General features: G+C 44.0%; 1 protein-coding gene across 2 annotated transcripts in view; it reads left to right on the plus strand.

Moving 5' to 3' along the window:
- Nucleotides 1-15,581, plus strand: part of Trub1 (TruB pseudouridine synthase family member 1) — a 60,167-nt gene extending 44,586 nt beyond the window's left edge. For both annotated transcript variants that reach the window (XM_076563386.1, XM_076563385.1), the window contains 4 exons: nucleotides 5,994-6,066; nucleotides 7,370-7,509; nucleotides 10,750-10,806; nucleotides 12,461-15,581. In XM_076563386.1, coding sequence (XP_076419501.1) covers nucleotides 5,994-6,066; nucleotides 7,370-7,509; nucleotides 10,750-10,806; nucleotides 12,461-12,720 — 530 coding nt within the window. In that variant the 3' untranslated portion in view covers nucleotides 12,721-15,581. The remainder of the gene's footprint in view (nucleotides 1-5,993; nucleotides 6,067-7,369; nucleotides 7,510-10,749; nucleotides 10,807-12,460) is intronic.
- Nucleotides 15,582-22,906: the final 7,325 nt, after the last annotated feature.

Consider the following 22,906-nt stretch of genomic DNA (forward strand, 5'->3'; position numbering starts at 1 on the left):
TTCTTTGTCGAAAATCAGGTGTCCATAGGTGACACACACAATGTTTTAAGCAAGAAATATTTTTCTATATTCTAGAAATTTTTATTGCTTTGCCTCTGACAGTACATGTCCAATCCATCATTTACAGTACATGTCCAATCCATCATTTTTCCTTCCATGGATATCCAATTGGCCTGGTGCTTTCTCCATTATTCTGCATGTCACAAATCAAGCGCCTTAACAGGCATGGGTTTGTCTGGAATCTGCATCGTCAGCTCAGTAAGTTGGTCCATCCTTGTCTCAACACTAAAGGATATGTTATCTTAGATTATATTACAGACCCCCCCCCTTAAAAATACTTATTTTATGAAAAGAATTCATCTTTTTCTTTATTTCCTTGCTGAAATTGGCTTGTTTTTAAATCATGAACATAAAGTGAATTTTGGGAGGGATTGTGGGCTGTCTCAATCTTGTGCAGGTAACCATGGCTGCCCTGAGTTTATGAGTGGGATATTCATGTCTTGTCCAGAACATAACCTTAACGAAGTTTTTCCTCTGATTTTTTTCTCCATATTCAAATGTTAAATTAATTGCACAGTTCTGGAGTTGAGTTAACTTGGTCAGCATGTATTACATAATCATGGTAGACTTCATAGGTGAATATTTAGTTTGGGCTTCTGCATCTATATCTGTGACTGGCATCTTCTTGTATTTGTTTTTTTTATCCCTGCCCCCAACTCCACCCTCTCAGGGTTCTGACTGGGCCAGAGAATTAGGTTGATGTAAGAAAGATGTTTCTGTTTTTAAATGTGGTTTTATCTTGGTGGTGCTGGAGAGAGCCCAGGCCTCCACAGTGGCCCTGCCTCTGGGCTGTGCCTTTGGCCCGGTTTATCTCATCTCTTAATAGCCTTTCTCTTTTCTGGAAGAATTTGTGTCCAGTTGAAATAACTTCTTCTTCTAATATTTGGTAGTACTTACTGGTGACATCTCTGGGATGTTCTTTATAAGGACAGTTTCAAATTACGAATTTTTGAACTCTAGGCAGAAGCACATTTTGAGATGTTTGTCTTTTTCTCCTCTTCCCAGACCATAGTCCTTGCTCCCTGCTCTGTAAGGGCCAGAAACAGGTGAGTGAGGCCTGGGTGACTTGGCCGCTGCCTTGGCAGCTGGACTGTCCAGCAGTGGCTCACTGTGGTGGAATATTACACTAACTGTTGTTCTGTGTTTGCTCCGGATTCAGGTCGGCAGCAAGCACCGTGCTGTGTGCATGGAAGGATTGATGCACTGGGAGCGAGTAGTGGACTGCACAGCTTGTTCCTGTCTGTAGTGATGTGTGTGTGTGTGTGTGTGTGTGTGTGTGTGTGTGTGTGTGTGTGTGTGTGTGGTGCTGCGGATTGAACCCAGGACCCTTTTCCCTGTTAGGCAGCTGCTTTGCCACTGAGCTGCGACCCCAGCCTAGAGAATGACTTTAAAGTGCAGTTCAGATGAAGGCTTTCACGTTGGTGGCTCCTTATGTCACAGGACAAAGAAGGACGTACCCAGGGCCCTTACACCTGTGCTGCACCTCTCTTTTTTGGGTTCATCACTGGGTGTCCCTCGTGTGGAGAACGTTATCTGCATCTTTAGATCTTGTGGTAGTAGCATTGTTAAGTCATGGGGCGGCTATCTGATGGGACTAAGACCAGGCTTTAGACACAGCAGTGTTTCACTGCATACCCATGTGCCCCAGCTTGACTTTTATTATAGGATACCCTGCTCTGGAGGCTTTCTTTGTGGTTTTCCCAACATTGCACAAATGATTGGCCTGGTGACTTTTAAATGCCCTTCACCCTGGAGATCTGTTACGCTGAGCAAATTAGATTTCAGCAAGAACGTCTTGAGTGCCATCTTAATAGTGTGTGATCGCAGAAGAAAAACTGTCTTTGTCTTCAAAGCGCAGGATTTTGTTGGTGAGTTAGTAGCTCAGCATGCCAGAATGAACAGCATGCACCCCACAGATGCCTGAGCTATAAAGTCAAAGGGAGATGATGCAACAGAAGTGTAATGAGATGGAGCATGTCTCAGTATTGTGTGTGTGTGTGTGTGTGTGTGTACATCCTTGTGATGGGTGTGTGTGTGTGTGTGTGTGTGTGTGTGTGTGTGTGTGTGTTTGTGTACACATCCATGAAAGAAAGCCACTGAAGCAGGACAAAGGCGAGCATGTTCACAGGAAAGGAATGTCAGGGAAGAGCCGAGCCTAGCAGGAGTGGACAGCTGTCTTGTTTTGAACTACCTGGCTAAGTCAATGCACTGTAGCAGTTTTACCAACTATGGCATTCCCATCAGTCAGGCCAGCCTGGTGGTAACATGGGCCACCTACATTTGGCAAGCTCAGAATAGCGTAACTAAGGTGCCACTTGTAATTCTTTAATGTCACAGCAGAGATCTGCAGTGGGCGGGGCTGCCATCAGATCTGTGGTGGGCGGGGCTTCTGCCTGAGATCTGTGGTGGGCGGGGCTGCCATCTGAGATCTGTGGTGGGCGGGGCTGCCATCTGAGATCTGTGGTGGGCGGGGCTGCCATCTGTGATCTGCGGTGGGCGTGGCTACCATCTGAGATCTGTGGTGGGCGGGGCTGCCATCTGAGATCTGTGGTGGGCAGGGCTGCCATCTGTGATCTGCAGTGGGCGGGGCTGCCATCTGAGATCTGTGGTGGGCGGGGCTGCCATCTGAGATCTGCAGTGGGCATTGGAAGCTGCTAAAGAAAATACAGGATTGTTGCTGTCCACTGGCTGAACCTCGAAGATTCCAGTTTTGTTTGTATTTAGCTTACATGGTTACAATGAGGCTAAGACTGTCTTGCTGGGTGTACACAGTACTCTCTGATGTCCCTTAAGTTTTATCATGGTATTGGAACAATTCAGAGCACAGTAATTTTTGTCTAATATTTTTCAAATAAAATCAAATGCACATTTACCAAAAAGTTTAAATTTGCTCTGAAATAATAAAAACATTGACAGTAGTCTAAATGAGTTATAGAATATTTCCAAGGTATGGTTTGTTCTTGATCATCTGCAAGTATGAAAACCCAAATACTGAATTTGAGCTAGTATAATACTGCGTCCTTCTGTTGAACGCACCAAAAAGAGCCTGAAAACATGACTGGCATGTGAAAAGCTTTATATATAAGTCTGTAGTAGAAGTTTCTCGGTCCAGACCGGCTCCACGGTGGGATGGATCTCTCCCACCCAAGCTCCTGCAGCCGGTTATAAAATAATCATTCAGAGGCTTATATTAATTACAAATCATACGGCCTATGGCTCAGGCTTCTTGCTAGGTAGCTCTTTCATCCTAAATTAACCCTTGTCTATTATCTATATGTTGCCACATGGCCATGGCGTTACTGGTCTGCTGGCATCTTGTTCCTTCGGTGGCTGGACCATCTCAACCAGCAGCCTTGAAGCCTCTGTGGGTGCAGAACTCAGGGGAAACTGCGGCAGAAGTGTTCTGAAATGTTGGATCATCTGGTCCATCTGTTTCCATTGGTGTCTGCTCCCCTCATCCTAAAAATATATACATTTTTTAAAGTAACATACATCTCAGCATTAATACAAGTACAGACTGTACATTGTACACAAGTCAGCCAAAGACAATTTCTAGTTATGTGTTTGAGCAGGTAAAATATACATCACGTGGCTTGCATTTCTTTCAGGTTTATGTTTTTATGTCTGTAGTCAGGATTTCAGGGGATCTTCTTCAATCAAATCTGATCATGTTTAATTTTGAATGAATCATAGCATCTCATTTCCTGTGGAAATAAAAGCATAACCTCTCCCCCAAAGTGGCATACCTTTTGACTTAAGTTTTGGAGTCAAGATATTTTTAAAACATGTGGGTTGGTTTAATCCAGCAGCTTTTATAATCAAATGTCTTATAGCAGTCAAAAATTTTAAAGACAACACAGTAATACACATAATCCAGACTTTATGTGCATAAGACAACACAGTAATACACATAATCCAGATGTTATGTGCACTATCCATCCTTATGTGGCTCATTGTTGAGCTTCTAAGACTCTCCGTTTGGAAGTTTGTCTTCTTGGCATAAAAAATGGCCTGCTGAGCAAAGAACTGCCCTTGCCTCAACTGCTGACAATAGGCACACTGTCCTTTTTGGATGAGCAGGACACAAGGAAAAGCAACTGCTGAACTTTGCCAAGACAGGGTAAGACAGTCTCTCAAAATTCCTGCTTCTGAAAATGGTCTGTCAGATATTCTAGGCCTGTAGCCAAAAATGGATGCCCCAATGGTGCTGAGAAACTTTAGGTAACTGTCCAGGCTGCCAGCTGTCTCTGTCTATTCTCCCAATTTTTTGGAAGTTGCTTACTTGCACTTCCTGTTTTCTCAGGAATATTATTTTCCTTCTCAGTCTTTGATGGGGTTGGAGACTAGATAGTTACAGTTACAATCCTCTCATATCTTAGCTAGAACATATTAGGTACTATAGTTAGATTCTTCAAGATAGGACAGCTATTGGAGTAATCTCAGTAGCTTGCCATTTGCTACGATCTGGACATTTCTGGACATTTAGAGTGTGTTTCTTGTTTCCTGCTGTTCTTGTTGGTTGTAGTTCCATTTTTGTTTATGTTAGTACCCTTTGTTTCTCCTGAACAATACTTGCTTGCTTGATAACTGTTTTGTTATATATAATTTTACTATGTTAAAGTTAAAACCTTCCTTTTTGATTAGACAGAAAAGGAGAAGTGCTATGGGATGTCTTTTTGTACGCTGTGAATATATGTCACTCTCATTGGCTAATAAATAAAGCTGCATTGGCCTATGGCAGGGCAGAGTGGAGCCAGGCAGGAAATCCAAGAGACATGAGAGAGAAGAAAGGTGGGGTCAGGGAGCGCTGTAGGCCGCTGCCAGGAGAAGCAAGATGTGAGAGGGCAGGTAATTCTCAAAGCCACGCGACAAAACAGATTAATAGGAAAGGGTGGAGTCAAGTTATAAAAGCAAGAAGCCTGAGCGTAGGCCATGTAGTTTGTAATTAATACAAGCCTCTGTGTGTTTACTTGGGACTGAGCAGCTGGGGGACCAGGTGGGACACAGGAAAACTTCCGTCTACATAAGTCGGTACACATTTTCTAAAATCTGCATTTAAAAATGCTCAGTAAGCATGCCAAAGTCCTTGCTGTGTGTATTCCCTTTCTGTACTGGTTTGTTTTTGAGCTAACTGAGAGTGATCAAGTGGAGGAAGTCCTGGGGAGACAGATCAATAATAGCTCGGCTTGGAGACAGAGTTGAATGTGTGTGTGAAATTTATTCCATAGCATAGGATAGTTTAAATTCTCTCAAGTGAAACTTAAGGTACAGCTGTGCCCACTGTCCTCTGTGCTGTAATAGATGCTCAGACATCGGACTTAGAGAAACCAAGCACAGAAGTGTGGGCACTCCCTGTCTGCCCCTGACCACTCAGTGTTGATTACTGTAGGGCCATGTCTGTAGCTAATTTCATATCTTACTTGGATTTTCTAAAGGCGCCATCAGAATCTCCCAATACATATATGATGCATCATTTTAAGTGAGGAATAACTGGGGTAGGGTGGGACTTGAACTAAGGGAAATTAAGTTTCCATGAAGAATAACGTAAAATTTTCTTTGCTTTTCATCTTATTAATATGCATTTTATTCTTTTCAACAAGGTGGCATTTGGCCTACAAGACATATGTTGCGATTTAATGATGTTTGATTTTTTTCTTTTAGTTATTTGTATAGGTGTTTTGCCTGTACATATGTCTGTACACTGCTGTGTACCTGATGCCCTCTGAGGCCAGAAGAGGGCATCAGATCCACTGGGATTAGAATCATAGAAATGTGAGCCTCCATGTGGGTGCTAGGAGTTGAACTAACCATTGAGCCATCTCTCCAACCCCTGTAATTTGTATTTTATTGAAAACTCATAATAATGCTTTTCAGAGCTGTTGGGGCTGTTGCTTTTATGGCTATGTCATCTTTTCTTGGTTCATTTTTGGCAGATAAGATAACACACGAAGATATCGAAGGCGTTCTGCAGAAGTTTACTGGGAATATAATGCAAGTACCCCCACTGTAAGTTCAGCTATTAAATTTGTTTAATTTTGTCATCTATAGGTTAACATCAATAATTAGAATAAAGTGGGCTTTTCTTTTGCTCTGTTTTAATCTGGACATTGTAAATAATCAAAAAGAGATGAGCAGATTCAGCCTGGATGCAAAGCTTTGATCCTGAGACAGAAGAGCATTCAGATCTGTGCTGGATGTTAGCACAGCCTGGCCTCTGTGCGTCCCGTTTCACTGACTCTTCAAGTTCTGTCTGTAGATAACAGGGCAGATCCGGGGATGTCACTCTCCCTAAAATTAAGTAACAGGACTGTGTTAAAGCAACAGGCCTGTGATTCGGAGTCACAGTGTGTGCTGCCTACCTGCCCCAGGATCTGTCCGGCATATCCAACAGAGAAAAGCTACATTTGTAAAGAATGTGGGTGTAACTGCCTCACCACTTGTCTTGGCACACTAAGGTGCCTATAATAAACACCGCAGACTCGGGAGCTGCTTCCCATGGTCCTGGAGGTTCCGTCCAGGCCGAGGTGCTGGCGGATGGCTTTGCTGGGGAAAGCTGCCTTCTCATAGATGCTCTGCCTTGGTGTGGCGTCTGTCTGGGGCCACCGCCACCTCCTTGCGGGCTCTGGTTTATGACCTGGTCACCCTCCAAAAGGCCACTCCTCCTAATGCCATCATCTTGGTACTTAGAATTTCAGCAGGTGACTGGAAGGGGAGGTAGTCAGGCCCCAGTGCCACTTAGCCATATTTGTGTGCACATTGCTAGGATAGACCTAGGATATTTATATTTTATTTGTGTTTAGAAGTCTTGTTTTTGTTTTCTCTAAGAGCATTTTTCTCAAATACAAAACTTTGAAATTTTTAGGAACATCTGCATAAAATGTTTTAATCATTTGTTAGACTAAGTTAAACATATATGTTTATTGTATGTGAACTTCTTTAGCATTTTCTGTGATTATCCATGGGTTTGTGGTGTCATGAGATTACATAACACAAAGCTGAGCTCTGTTTCCTGTGTGAGACATTTTTCATGGAGAAGCTGCTTCTGAGCTGGGGGTTAGTGAAGGGAGCTGACAAGGTCATCTCCAGGAAAGCTAAAGAAGAAAATGGATGCTGCTCACTGTTTATATCTGTCTCAGAGATATGTAGGGACTTCATCCCCAGAATAGTAGCAGACCAGGAGAAAAGACTGTTGAATTTTAGAAGGGACTTGGGTGTAAGGAGCTGCTCATCATCCTTCATCCCATGCCTCTGGGAATTATGCTCTCCACACTGTCAACTCTCTCACTCCCACTCTCTCCTTATCACAAAGCTATTCTGCACTGAAGAAGGATGGGCAGAGGCTTTCAACGTTAATGAAAAGAGGTGAAGCCGTCGAGGCCAGACCTGCCAGGCTGGTGACTGTGTACAGCATCTCCCTCCAGAGATTCCAGCCACCGCTTTTCACTTTAGGTATGATGGAGAGGTTTGAAATAATCTGCTTTGCTCATATCTTTATTTTGTGTTAGGCTAATTTTACATAGTTAGAATGGATCCTTTTGGTCTTGGAATTTCTTTGCATGTAAGAAAAGTTATGGTTTGATTTCTTGAGTTAAATGTAACTAACTCTGTAGAGGTTCAGAAATACCTAACTAGGCTGGTTTTCAGATGTTTTGCTATCATTTTACTATAAACTTGGGAGTTAAATACTTTAGATCTCTTCAGAGAAGTAGGTAGAGGATGTGTATTTTCAAGATTTTAGAGTTGGGGCCTCGAGAGATGGCTCAGTGGTTAAGAGCACTGGCTGTGTTTCCAGAGGACCTGGGTTTGATTCCCAGCACCCACATGACAGTTCACAACCCTCCATAACTCAGTCTCAATGGTTCCAACACCTTCTTCTCACCTCCTTGGGCACCAGCTACACACATGATATGCAGACATATGTGCAAATAGATTCCCCAGACATGTAATAATAAAAATATATATAAGTTAAAATTTGTTTTAGTTTTTATCTTACAGATACTTTTCCTTCCATTTTGATTCATACTTAATGCATTTCATTTTAGAGTAACTATTGATATGCCCCTTTCAGACAGAGCATGTTTAGTTAGTTTAGGGATAAAAGGCTGTAAAAGTGAACTGGTTTCTATCCCGTCCCTTCTTTATGACCTGCAGGTTAGTTCCAATGATGGGAAAATATGGGAGAAATAGGTGAGACAGATGTGTTGTTGGACACCTGGTCACATCTTTAGTTCAGGTTGTCAATTTGAACATCCATATTTGAAGTAAATTTAAAAACGAAGAAACACTTGTTTCTATAGTTTAAAGTTGTCTATGTAGTTTTAAAATGTAGTTGTTAGTCCTTGGGCTCCTTGAAATCAATCCAGCCCTTCATTTCACAGTAATTGTGACTAGAATCCCTTTTAGATGGCATTTCCCAACGCCTTTCCTTCCTTCACCTCACTGCTTCTCCTCGCCTCACTGCCTCCCCTCTCCCTCACTGCCTCTCCTCGCCCTCACTGCCTCTCCTCACCTCACTGCTTCCCCTCGCCCTCACTGCTTCTCCTCACCTCACTGCTCATCCTCTCCCTCACTGCCTCTCCTCGCCCTCACTGCTTCTCCTCACCTCACTGCTTCTCCTCACCTCACTGCTTCTCCTCACCTCACTGCTTCTCCTCACCCTCACTGCTCATCCTCTCCTCACTGCTTCTCCTCACCCTCACTGCTTCTCCTCTCCCTCACTGCTTCTCCTCACCTCACTGCTTCTCCTCTCCCTCACTGCTTCTCCTCACCTCACTGCTTCTCCTCTCCCTCACTGCTCATCCTCACCTCACTGCTCATCCTCTCCCTCACTGCTCATCCTCTCCCTCACTGCTCATCCTCACCCTCACTGCTCATCCTCTCCCTCACTGCTCATCCTCTCCCTCACTGCTCATCCTCTCCCTCACTGCTCATCCTCTCCCTCACTGCCTCTCCTCACCTCACTGCTTCTCCTCACCTCACTGCTCATCCTCTCCCTCACTGCTTCTCCTCACCCTCACAGCTTCTCCTCACCCTCACAGCTTCTCCTCACCCTCACAGCTTCTCCTCACCCTCACAGCTTCTCCTCACCCTCACAGCTTCTCCTCACCCTCACAGCTTCTCCTCACCCTCACTGCTTCTCCTCACCCTCACTGCTCATCCTCGCCCTCACTGCTTCTCCTCACCCTCACTGCTCATCCTCTCCCTCACTGCTCATCCTCTCCCTCACTGCTCATCCTCTCCCTCACTGCTCATCCTCACCCTCACTGCTTCTCCTCACCCTCACTGCTTCTCCTCTCCCTCACAGCTTCTCCTCACCTCACTGTTCATCCTCGCCCTCACTGCTCATCCTCTCCCTCACCGCTTCTCCTCGCCCTCACTGCTCATCCTCGCCCTCACTGCTTCTCCTTGCCCTCACTGCTTCTCCTGGCATTCTTACTTCACACATAGTAAGTTCCTGCAGAAGGTGGTACAGTTAAGGAAACAAGACTGTTGCTTACATTTCCTGATTCCAAATGACTTGACACATAATGAAGGGGGGGAAAAGCCCTACAGAGTGGTCCTTTCCATTCGCTCCATGAAAGTGCAGCCTCCTCTTCGGCAGAGCAGAGATACCATGAACGATCAGGATTTCCTGGCTGCGTGTGCGTCAGAAGTGCCTGATTGTACTGACTGGAGTGTGAAGGGCGTGTGTGAGCAGCTGTCTTCTGAAGTGCCACTCAGAAATGCTGCCACAACCCAGGGTGACCCCGGTGCTCCGCTCCCTTCTCGGCTCGGTAGCCCCCGGTTGTGAGCTGTAGAAAAGAATTAAAGTCCCCGGGTGCTGAGCTTGGATTAGTCCTTCCCAATCTCTCTGTTTGATTGTGCAACTTGAAACGATGTAGAAGCAGAGTGCGTGGCAGCCCCACCCAGGGCGTCGGTGAGCTCTTCCTGCAGGCCTCCTCTCCACCCAGCCTGTGAGGCCGTGCTGATCAGCTCTACTGCAGTGTGTGGCTTTATCTCATTATGGTTTTAGCACCCTAAGCATGGTTCTTCTCATTGCCAAAGGGATTTTTTGGTTGGTGTTTGGTTCAATTTTTTCAAATGTTATAAAATCTGAAAATATTTTTTTTTTTTTTTTTTTTTTTTTTTTGGTTTTTCGAGACAGGGTTTCTCTGCGTAGCTTTGCGCCTTTCCTGGAGCTCACTTGGTAGCCCAGGCTGGCCTCGAACTCACAGAGATCCGCCTGGCTCTGCCTCCCGAGTGCTGGGATTAAAGGCGTGCGCCACCACCGCCCGGCCTGAAAATATTTTTAAAACCTACAGCTCATGATAGAAAAGCTGAGATTTCTGACCATTTCGAACGTAATAAATGAACAAAGTATACACATCTGAAAATGTTTTTTAGCATCTATAGCAAAGCTGGGATTTCTATTTAAAACCTATTAAATGAACAAGGCTGAGGTATTAACGTGATGCGGCTTGCCAGTTAATTTAAAATGTGTTCATGACTTTCTGCCTGCTCCACACTCTGACTTTTCAATCTCACAAACACATATGCCGCCGGATGAATAATTTATGGTTTAGCACATAAATATTTTATGGCTCGATTGTTTGCATAGTGCGTTTTTACATGTGTTGAAGAGCATCATTTTTATGTAAAGTGGATCTCTCAGGAGGTCAGCCTTTTACCAGGTCTCTGCTAACATTCCAGATGTTGAATGCGGAGGAGGCTTTTACATCAGAAGCTTGGTCAGTGACATTGGCAGAGGTAAGCAGAAGGCTGAATTATGAATTGTCATTTGGAGAGCAATGCTCCTTTTTGATGGGAAAAGGAATTTTCTGTTTTTCGTTTTTCTGAGTACTGGCTGAGGAGCTGAACTGTTGCTGCTTTTAGCTCAGATGCATTGTGGGTTTATAGTGTGCACTCACAAGCCCAGCAGCTGCAGCGAGGCACTGGTAATGGGGTGGGCGTGAAACACAGACAGAGGAGCAGAAAACGAACACAGTGATAATGGATGAAAAAACCAACATTTTTTCCAAGTAAAACATTTTAACTCAAAGTGGATGTCAGGAACAAAAAGATTTATCCTCTAAAAACTATTTACATTGGTACAAATCAATTTTCTTTAAAACTGGAAGCCACAATCTTACAAGCACCTGGAGAGTTCTGGCTCTGCCTCTCCGTTCCCTGGTCACATGACAGTGGACAGGTCACATTGTCTTATTTGCAGAGTAAGGGGAATAATTGCCTCTTGGGATTGTGAGATAGATCATTGAATCTACTCTGAGAAAAAAGATAAAGAAATAATAGGATAAATAGGTGGATCATTGAATCTACACTGAAGAAAAAGGGGAAGATATAAAAATGACAAAAGGTAGACTACTGAATCTATTATGAAAAGAAAGAAGAGAAAATATGGATATGATAAGATAAAAAGTAGATTATGGAATCTACTTTTAAAAAGCAACTACTTGTTTTAAATAAGATAAGTAATGAAAATTTTTTGGTCTGAGTTTATCAGATGTTACTGGACTGGACATTGTTAATATATATAATGGAGTTTTTGTCTGAATCTGTCAAATGTTAATGGACTAGACATTGTTAATGTAATTTTGACTGTATATTGCATATACTTATTGGAGATAGTTTTTCTTGTACTAGTTATAAGTTTTTTTTTTTTAATTTTAGACAAAAAGAGAGGAAATGTGGTGGCATTGTGTTCCCCAAAATATTGTTCACCCTAATAAATTAATCTGGGGTCAGAGAACAGCCACTAGATACAAAGGCTAGAAAATGGTGGCACTCACACCTTTAATCCTAGCACTCCAGAGATAGAAATCCCTCTGGATCTCTGTGAGTTTCCAAGGCCACATTGGAAACAGCTAAGCATGGTGACTTTAATCCGAGAAAGCCAGCCTTTAATCCCAGAGAGTGGTGGTAGAAAGCAGAAAAGTATATAAGGCGTGAGGACCAGAAACTAGAAGCATTTGGCTGGTTAAGCTTTCAGGCTTCTAGCAGCAGTTGAGCTGAGAGCCATTGGGATGAGGACACAGAAGCTTCCAGTCTGAGGAAACAAGACCAACTGAGAAGTTGGCCAAGTGAGGTTAGCTGTGGCTTGTTCTGTCTTTCTGATCTTCCAGTGTTCACCCCAATACCTGGCTCAGGTTTGATTTTATTAATAAGAACTTTTAAGATTCATGCTACAGGATTGCTTCAAGTGCCAAGTGGTTTTGAAAAGCAGGTGTAAGTAAGTTTAGACCACTAAAGAGTCTTCCCTGCTTAAGCTCTGGTTTACCTCAGGCTCTGGACTCTTGTACTGGGCTAGTACCCTGAGACGTCTGAGTAGATTTCTGTTGTTTGAAAATTTGCAGATTGTGAATATGTGTGACTCACCTTACATTTTCACTTTTGGGTGCTGTAGAACTCTCTTCCTGCGCCAACGTGCTGGAGCTGACCCGCACCAAACAGGGGCCCTTTACACTTGGAGAGCATGCCCTCCCTGAAGACAGGTGGACCATCGACGACATCGCACGGTCCCTGGAGCACTGCTCATCTCTTCTGCCAGATGAGCTGTCATTTAAAAAACCACGATCTGAGCAATCCAGTGACCAGGCTCTCAGCTATGAATATATAACTCTAAGCGAGGCAAAGAGAGAAGAGGATGCAACCAAGACACTTTGAGACCGGCCGGGGAGGGTCGTTTCCTGGTTCGTGTGTGTACCCGGCCCAGGAGTGGTCATTCTTTGCAAGATGTCTTAATGTCTCTGAATGATGAATATGATTGGATTCAGATAAATCAGCTTTCTGAATTTGATCTTTCCTTAGTCTTTTTCATATGAAAAAGTAAACAATTTTCTAATCACGAAAAACAAGTCGTCCTGTTAGCGTCACAGAAGCAAGTGGACTGGGTGTCATGTTGTTTTGTTTACACTGCCAGGGCCCCCCACTGTTCTGGAATGCTGTGAGTATATTTGAAGTGTTCAGTATTGAACTGTCCTGTGTGTCTGCAGAGCTCAGGGCTGTTGGGAAGCGCTGTACTGGTGGGCTGTGTTCCTTAGATCCACAGACTTCTGCTCCTACTGACAGAACGTAGTAGGTGATATGGGTTTAGTCTTGTCTCCTGTCTAGAGCAGAACTGGGCTCCGTAGCTGTGTCTTGTGGCAGCTGTTTCTGTGGTCAGCCACATCGTATCAAATAACTGAAAACGTGAGTGTTAGGATATAAACTAAAGACTGTGTCTTGGATTAAAATTCTGTCCTGCCTGCTCGTCAGCGCGTGTCTGTGTCTCTCCATGGTGTCTCTCCGTGACATGGATTCTGTAGTTACTCACTCCTTCAGGTGATGCTGTGGTGTGGAGAGCGCCTCTGCCACTCTCAAGTGCTGGTTTCACGTAGCTTCAGGAAGCTCTCACCACCCATAATATGATCTTGAGAATGTGATCACTTTTTTTTTTTCTTTTTTGGTTTTTCGAGACAGGGTTTCTCTGTGTAGCTTTGCGCCTTTTCCTGGAACTCACTTGGTAGTCCAGGCTGGCCTCGAACTCACAGAGATCCGCCTGCCTCTGCCTCCCAAGTGCTGGGATTAAAGGCGTGCGCCGCCACCGCCTTTAAAAGTAGCAAATTCCATGAGTGCTTAATTTTTTTGTTATGGGAATATTTTTTATTCATTTATTTGTGTGTTTTGGGTTCTTGGAGACAAGGTCACCTAGACGGGGGATAGTGGAGCTGGAGAAGAGGCTCTGTGGTTAGGACTCGGTTCCTTTCAGCACACCTCAGAGGTTAGACCTGAGCACCAACGTCAGGTGCCTCTACTGCTCAAACCCAGAGCAGCTCAGCAGCCACTTCTGTCCTTGTGGGCACCTGGGAACACACACGCCCCCATGCACACACAGATGAAATAGTTGCTTTAAAAGGCATATGGATTAACCCAGGATGACCTCACTCACTGTACAGTCAGGGCTCCTCCTGTCTCTATTCCCAAGTGCAGTGATTACAGTAGTACACACTATATCCTGTAGGGACACAATGCACTGCAGCTTTGCCCACGGGTAGAGACCACAGGCGTACACCGCTATATCACGTAGGGACACAATACACCGTGCAGCTATGACAACATTCAGATCTTCATTTCCTACGGTATATTTTCAAAAAGATTTATTAAACATTTCATAAAATACAAGAATTTATACTTTTTGGATTGCCATTCTTTTTAAAGGTTGTTGCCTCTAACTAAAAATATTTTAAATAAGTGGACTAATGGTCTTATTATGGTTACTGTAATGTAAACCTAATATAAAAAGTTAGATGCTTCAACAGAACATTCTCAGTATATTGGTAACATTTTTAATAAAAATGTTAAAACTAATTCTGGGCAGGCAAGATGGCTCAGCAGGCAAAGAAAAGAACTTTCCCCCACACCTGATAGAAACTGAGTTTTGGTCCCTGGGCAATCTACGTGATGGAGGGAGAGAACCGATCCAGCAAGTTGTCCACATCCACTGTATAGCACGTGCACACTTACCTCCACCCTACACATATAAAAAATGAATAACATCTTTTTAAATTTAAAAACTAATTCTTAGTGTAAGACAGAAAAAAGTATTGCTATCACGGTAAATTTATAAATTAGAAGTTTCGTAACTTTGAGCCGGTTGTCATGGTACAGCCTTTAATCCCAGCCCTCAGGAGGCAGAGGCAGGTGGATCTCTGTGAGTTTGGGGCCAGCCTGGGCTACAGAGTGAGTTCCAGGCCAGCCAGGACTATGGAGTGAGAGCCTGTAAGTCTGTAACTTTGCTCCTGTCTAGTTCTCTGTGATTTGTGTAGGTAAACGTGGCAGTAGATCCTGCTGTTGGAACGGCACAGGCTGCCTATCATCTGTCTTCACGAACAGCTGAAGTCCGAATAGACCACACAACTGAGGGATTTCTTTTGTCTTTTTCAATATAAACTTTACACATACACTCTTCTGATGGGAAAGAGTAGACTGTGAAAAGGCAAGTCAGTTCTAGAAATGGTAGCCAGTTTTTTCCTTTTGTTTGAAAATGCTGAGGAAAACTGTGCACGTTAAAAAATTGCCCATAACATTCCCCATCCTGATGCAGCCATTTTAGATTTCATTTTTATATTGTATTTCCCTTTTTACTTACATAATCCAGGCACCTATGCTCTGATTGACTTTTCATGTGGCTTTTGTCTGAGTGTGGTTAGTCTTGATGATGAACTCAGTCCTGTTGGTGCACCGGTAAGAGCTTCTCAGCTTTCTTAGGACAGTTCTCAGAGTGTGGTTATTGTAGGCAGTGTGGTAAGAACCGGGCAGCCACATTCACAATCTCACCGTTTGGGATTGTATACATTGTTGCTAAAGTTTCTCTGCCTTTGTGTGATTTGTCTTTATACTCTGTTCATTTGTATAAATAAATGTCTGGATGGTTTCCTTTATACGATGCATGTAGTATTTGTAGTAAGTGCTTAGCAGAAGTATTTTTCATGGCCTGTCTTAGTTTCTTTTCCGGGTCCTGTGATTAAATGTCCTGACAAACGTGACCGAAGTGGAGTGCTTGCTTTGGCTCCAGTTCAAGGGTGCAGCCCATCAGAACAGGGAAGGCATGCTGCTCAGAGCTCCACGGTCAGGACGATTCAGCCACAAATGTTAGTACTCACTGGCTTTCTCCATCTTACACAGTCCAGGACCCCTGCCTGGGGAATGGCCCTGCACACTCCTGTCAGGATCCTCCCGTCTCCCAGGCGTGCCCAGGGCCCGTCTCCCAGGAGGCTCTGCAGCCTGCCAAGCTGGCGGCCCCGAGAACTTGTGTCTTGCTTTTTAGACTTGGGTTTTGCTGTCCATACTTGCTGACTCATTTTCTTCATTTTTCCCTCTGCCATTGTCAGATGTGTGAATATGAGTGGTTAAAATATATTAAAATTTAAAATATTTTAACTTTCATGAGTAGCTGAAACAAAGACACAAACTCTGAAAAAGTTCAAGATTCATCTTTTTTTAAATTTTAATCAAAACATTGAAGAAATATATGTGACTTATGTGTCTTAGGCCTTAGGATACATGGCATAATAAATCATTTCACTTGCAGACAAAAGACAAGTTAGAGTTTTCTGAAGATACCCCAGCATAGAACATACCTAGTCACCTCATTTTGATTCTTTAACCCTTACATTTCTGAGAAATATTGTGTTCACCTGAAAGTTGTTTAAAATAGTCATAGGATTTGTTTTCTGACCTTGAATCCACAAACATCAAAATATGGGATCTGTTCTTTATAAACTCAAAATCACGATTGGTGAACAGGGGTAAACTCACGTTTCCCCATGCTCACGGGATCTTCCATAATGAAGTAATTCACAGTTGCAGACTCACCGGGATCCCCCGTCTAAGAACAATGGGGACAGTTTATGCCCCTCTGACCAGTTTGAAATCCATATCAAACTTACAGTGAACATTTAGAGGTTCAATTGGATGGTGAGTCATTCTGTTTCTAAGGAATAAAGTGATTTACATCGTACCATGATCTGGATAATGGGAAAACGTGATTCAAAAGCACTATAAAGCCCCGTGCATTTATTAAGCAGATGGAGACAACAGTGTGAAGCCTGGACACCGAGATGATGGTAATAGCTGAAAATTTAGGTAGGAGGACTGTCTTCGAGGGCTTGGTTCTTAAGGTGTGCGCAGTTCCCGCTTGCCTTGGCCCTCTGGGGAATGCAGATGTTGAGCAGCCATCACACGTCACTCAGATCAGCAATACCTTTCATTTAGCAATGTGTAAATTAAGTTCTTTAAGTAGTATGTTTTCAGATTGATATTAAAAATGCTGAAGCCAGTCACAAAGTTGTTAGGTATTGTTTTCTGTTTCATTTCTCTTAGAAAACGATGTAATAAGATTGTTTCTGTGTCTACCATCTATCAGCTCTTTGATGGATTACGTTATCTTTGAGGGACTCAGTTCACTCACCCTTGAGGCGAAGGAGACCACCTGGCCTGTTTCTAGGACTGTCCACAGGCTTTGTGTCCTCAGGAACTCGTTCCTCAGGAACTGGGGGTTTACGACATTGACTGATTCTGGGAGATTCCCACCCTACATTTCTTTGCATAGTGCATGTCTTCTAACGGTTATCAATTTCTCGTATGCTCACATTTCCTTCTGGGCATCAACCCCTCTTTCATGGTTCCCATCCCTTCATCCCTCCATGCTGAATCCTGAGTTTCCACAAATCTTTTTTCCACATGCTTCCTTCGGCCGTTTTAATTTACTACCAATCATTTATTTCAGTGACTGTTGTATTCTGTTTTATTTCTAAAACATCACGTATATTATATATAATGTATTATTTAAAATTTGCTTCTTTTTGTGTGTGTTGTGTGCCCCTCCCCATGGCACAAAGGATTGAACCCAGGACCTCATTCATATTTAGGCATTGTCCTTCCACTGAGCTGTATCCTAAAGCCCATGTTGTCTTATTCCTTCACCAGGGTTTCTGTGAACATGTGTTTTTAAAGTTTTATTAATGACTTAATATGTATACAGAAAACTGTTCATAAGTGGATCTCTTCACATGGTTTCAGAAATAGAACACATGTAACCAGTGTGTAAATCAAGGAACAGAACACCCCTGCCCCTGCCTGCCCCCAAGTCCGGAAGCGTCTTTGGTCACTCGCTCTCTGGCCCCACCCACCACCAAGAGTCACACTTCTAACATTGTGCATTTTTATTATTTTGTCTGCTTTGTGCGTTATAGAAGTGTAAGCATATGGTTTGTGCTCTTCCACGTCTGCTCAGGGGTGTGTGTGTGTGTGTGTGTGTGTGTGTGTTGTTGCTGCCTTAGCCCAGGCTGCTACAGCGAATACCACAGATGGGATGGCTCAGTCAGCAGCTGTTTACCTTGGGAAGATCGGGGTGCCAGCATGGTCTTGTTCCTGATCAAGTCTCTTCTGGCTCGCCAAGTCCTCTTGGGACGGGGAGGAAAGTCCCTGTCCCTCCTCTTCACACAGGACACTATCTCATCGTGGGCTCCAACTCAGGCTTCCTCTAAGCTTGATTGTTGCACACAGGCTCGAGCTCCTAACTGAGCACATAGGGTTGGGCTGTTGTAGCGATTTGAGTGAGAACGTCCACTGTAGGCTCAGATATTTGAATGAATACTTGGCCCCAGCTGGGGACAGACTTGCTGGAGGAAGTATGTCACCCTTTGAGATGAAAAGCTTCATGCGTGAGCTCTCATCTGCCTGTCTCAGCCTCCATGCCTCTCTGTGATGGCTCCTGTTCCCTCTGAAACCTTAAACCAAATCGACCCTTTGGTCATGGTGTGTTGTCACCTACTCTGAACACCATGCCAGCGTCGGGAGTCAGAAAACGCCCGACTTCTGCCGTGGCCACGGCTTAGTGTCTGTCCCCTGTGCGTAGCATTGAGCCTCCTCTGTTCGACCCAGGGACAGGCACTGCTTCGTGTCAGATGACGGGCTCTGTGAACTACCTAGTACTCGCCTCCTGTAACAATGCACACACTCTTTTGCATTGGCTGTTTCTAAGAGTCGGTCCAGGTCGTAAGGTGTGTGGATGTGAAGCTTTGATAGCTCCCAGCAGCAGGTTCTCAACGCTTAGCAGCAGCGCCCTGGAATGTGAGCAGTTACCGGTGCTGGCTCTAAATGTTCTCTTAGCCATGTACACAGACGTGTGTCATCACAGTGCAGCTGTAACAGTCACCCCCCCACCACACACCCACATACACCCCCCCATACACCCCCGCATACACCCCCCCACACACACACCTCACACACACACACACACACACACACACCACACACACACACACCACACACACACACACCCCACACCCCCCACATACACCATACACACAACCCCCACACACCACCCCCACACACACCCCCACATACACCCCCCCCACACACACACACCCCACACACCCCCACATACATACCCCACACACACTCCACACACACCCCACACACCCACGCACACCCGTGCACACACACACACATGCCCTACCCACGCCTCCAACCTCCACAGTTACTTTGTCTGACTTCTGAGTTAATCTTGTCTGTTTAGTGGTTTCTGGTAATTCATTTAACTGAAATTCCTTTTTTAAGATTTTTTTTTTTTATTATTTTTAAAACTAAGTATAGGTGTGTGTATGTCTGTCTGTCTGTCTGTGGGTATGTACATATGAGTGCTTGTGCCCACAGAAGCCAGAGGCGTGGAAGCCCCTGGAGCTGAGTTACGGATGGTTCTAAATCATCTGACATGAGTACTGGAAACCAAACTCGTTTCTCTGGAAGAGAAGTGTTGGTGAACCCAGAACCACCCACATGCCAGAACCAGGTGTTCCCCCAGCCTGCCTTCAGGGACTCGGTGCCAGCAGCCACATCACCGGCTGCCAAATGAGACACATTTCCACTGTTGCCATGAGTCAATCTCTCTCTCTCTCTCTCTCTCTCTCTCTCTCTCTCTCTCTCTCTCTCTCTCCCCCCCCCCCCCCCTCTCTGCCCCAGAACCCAAACAAGCAGCTCTTAGCCACTGATCTCTCTCTCCGGCCCTTACTCCACTCATCTGAAACTCTTACAGACTGTGTTCTAATACTGGTTTTTAAAATCTCCTCATTCTCAGCCAAGGCAAAGTTGGGTCCTGGGTTCATTCCACGAATCTTTATCTGTGTGGACAGTGGCTCGCTCGGGCGCATCCCTGCAGAGGCATGGAGATTAGCTCTGCCAATCAGAGGCCCACTGCTCCACATGTGAAGTGTGTGTGTGCTTGTAATAAACTCCAGGTACACAGCAGAAGACAGACCTGAAGAGAGAAACGGGGAAGCCGGTCAGAACTGGCCACATCAGCTCTCCTGTGACTCGTGGACAAAGTGGGTAAAAGCTCAGGGAACAGCAAAACCAAGCGTGGTAATGCTATGGAAAAACTGAACGCTAGCAATCACGTGACCTGCGTGACTTACAGAATGCTCTGCCAACAGTGGAAACAGGGTTGCAAAGGATGTACATAAGTCAGTACAAGGCCAACCATTTCAGTCTCATAAAGCAACTTGTAATACACTTACAAGATTAAAGCCATATATTTTATAGTCATGTATTTTGTGATCTCCAACACAATAAAATTAAGAGACCAATCAGAATTCCTCTAGTATTTAGAAATTAAATAACAAACTTCAAAACAACGTAGTGGGTGAAAGATTCATCACAATGGAAATTATTTTAAATGGAATCATAACCATGTAAAGACTACAAAAACACCAAACGCTAACAACATGCCGTTTTCACAATCAGATAACCTACATCTTGGAAATCCCTATAGCCGCTAACATACTTATTTAAACAAAAAAGCAGACAAATGCTTTCACTCAAAGACCAGAAACAAGGAAATGACTTTGTCTATTTTTATCTGTCTTCTATGTATCAGTCCATCTGTCATCTATCTGTCCATCCATCCATCCTATCTACTATTAGTTCTACTGGAGAATCATGACAGGAGAGCCACTTCAATCCCGCCTGCCTGTTCTATATTTTGCCCAAAGTACATTTGTTCCCCATCTCTTAGAGGAATTTCTTACCCCTTTGAATTTACCTTACATCCTTCACACCCTGATGTCTCAAAGCATTATCCAGTGTCTTGTTATGATTAGGGTAGAATTTGATACTCTTGGGGCTTTCTGTGTACTTAAATTATGCCCCCCAGCATTTATAGTTGAAAGAATTTTGAGATCATTTTGTCTATTTTTGGTAAAAAAAAAAATATGGACCCCACTGTATCCTAAAAGTAAGAAACTAATGTAGTTAATTTTAGTTTCTTAGAAAACAGTCTGAAGGAGAGTGCTCAGTCGGCAGGATGCTTGTGGCAGTGTGAGGACCTGAGTTCAACCCTAGATCCATTTAGAAAACCAGATGTGATGGCACATGCTGGTGATCCCAGCACAGGAGAGGCAGAGACAAGGTGCTCCCCAGCCAGGCAGCTGAGACCAGTCTGCAAATCCCAGGCCAGTGAAAGACTGTCTCAGAGAACAAAGTGGAAAGCTTCCCAAGGAAAGGGAACCAAGGTTGAGCTGTGGCCTACACACTCACACACACAGAGTCTCACACTTAGACACACTCACATATACACAGTCTCACACATACACTAAAAACCACAATCTGTCAAGCAGTAAAGAAAACATTTAATTTTCCTGTACCGGGATGCTTTGAAACATTTCACCTTCTCATCCTTTCGTTACAGGAGAAGATAGCACAGAGAAGTGGCTTCTATCTCCAAATTATTGCATTAGCCAGGACAGCACTCAGAGGCCAGGTATCAAGTCACTAATGTTCTCTGGGTCCACGGAGCTGGCAATATGATTGAAAGGTGATGACTGGCTCGTTTTATTCTGTATAATTTAAATACATCAGTTGTCAAAATATTCACAAGTGACTTTCCTCTGAGGAGATAAGGTATGGTCTACAAAAGACGTCCAGGCCTTTAAGAGCTTTCACTTAACAAGGTGGCACTTCAAGAAGCACACGAGCACACGTAGCAGTGCAGGGCTGTGTACCATCATCAGTGAGTGTGTTTGTCAAGAAGGGTTTAATGGAACAATAATTCATTCCTGAAAACATCTGTTACGCTCCCGCTGAAAGGAGAGGAGAGAACACAGGATGTCATTGGAACAGACAGGCTTTGAGTCACTCTTGAACTGTATATCCAGAGAGTCACGAGGACAGAGCAGCCCAGGGAGGGAGACTAGTCCCACAAAGACGGCAGAGGGCATGGCATGGTCAGTCAGTAAGAGTCTGATCTGAATGGAGGAAGAGATCTGAGTCATTTGGGATGATGTCATTTGGAGCCTTGCAGTTTCATCAGGATTCAGGGATGTTTCAGAGGACAGACTGGCTCATATGGCAGCTTTCTGTAAGGAGGTTACACGTAACACAGTTAAGTAGGTAGAAGCAGGAGGCAGACACCCAGTCAGAAATGAGTATGGAGCAGTCACGGCAGATTGAGGTCATAAACTACAAACTGCAGTATCATTAGGTGATGGACATTTGAATGAACAGCAAAAAAGAAATTGATGGCCTTAGTGATTTGCTAGATAATTGAGGGTTATGAAATTGAAGGACAAAATGATTAGCAATAATTTTTCTTGAAGGAAATGAAGCTGAAATTTTGTATGAGTAGCATTTTCTTAGGCATTGAGTAGCTGGTAACAGTTGCCTGTGATGGGGACATTCACCATGCATTCTCCTCTTTTACCAGAAGATGAGCCTCTTGGAAAGGCTCTCCAGAGGGTGTGGTGTGTAGGGGTCTGTGATGTTGGTCTATATAGGGCTTCCTAACTGTGATGTGAAGCACTAAATCTTGCTAGTGGTTGAATGCATGGGCTCTGGATGACACACTTTCCCAACTCTGCTGCTACCATTAGCTGTTAACCTTAGACAAGTTAATTCACTTTCCTAAGCCCCAGATTCCTTGCTTGTCAAGTGGGTATTAATACTCTCTTTCACAAAGTCAGTCCTGAACCCCAAATTAGATGATTCAGATAGGTATTTAGTATGATTCTTAGAGTCCAGGAAGTAGTGAACAGTGAATAGCTGCATATACCACACACCTGACTTTACACAGAGGAGGAGGAAGGTGACATTCTCCTGGTCTGTGGGTCTTAATCACATGCATTTCTCTTGTTTGAGTAACAAGATGTGAACTACACGTCTTTCGTGGCAGCAGACATTATGAAATGATGAGGTAAAGCCACTGATGCAAGTGAAAAGACTAGAGAACAGAGTCATCCACATTTGCACAGCAGGTATGTTGAGTGCCCTAAACTGAATGCACATATTTAATCCATTTACTCCTTGCTTGGAGGCC

The sequence above is a fragment of the Peromyscus maniculatus genome, chromosome 1 (assembly GCF_049852395.1).
Source record: "Peromyscus maniculatus bairdii isolate BWxNUB_F1_BW_parent chromosome 1, HU_Pman_BW_mat_3.1, whole genome shotgun sequence".
In the NCBI taxonomy this organism is placed as follows: domain Eukaryota; kingdom Metazoa; phylum Chordata; class Mammalia; order Rodentia; family Cricetidae; genus Peromyscus; species Peromyscus maniculatus.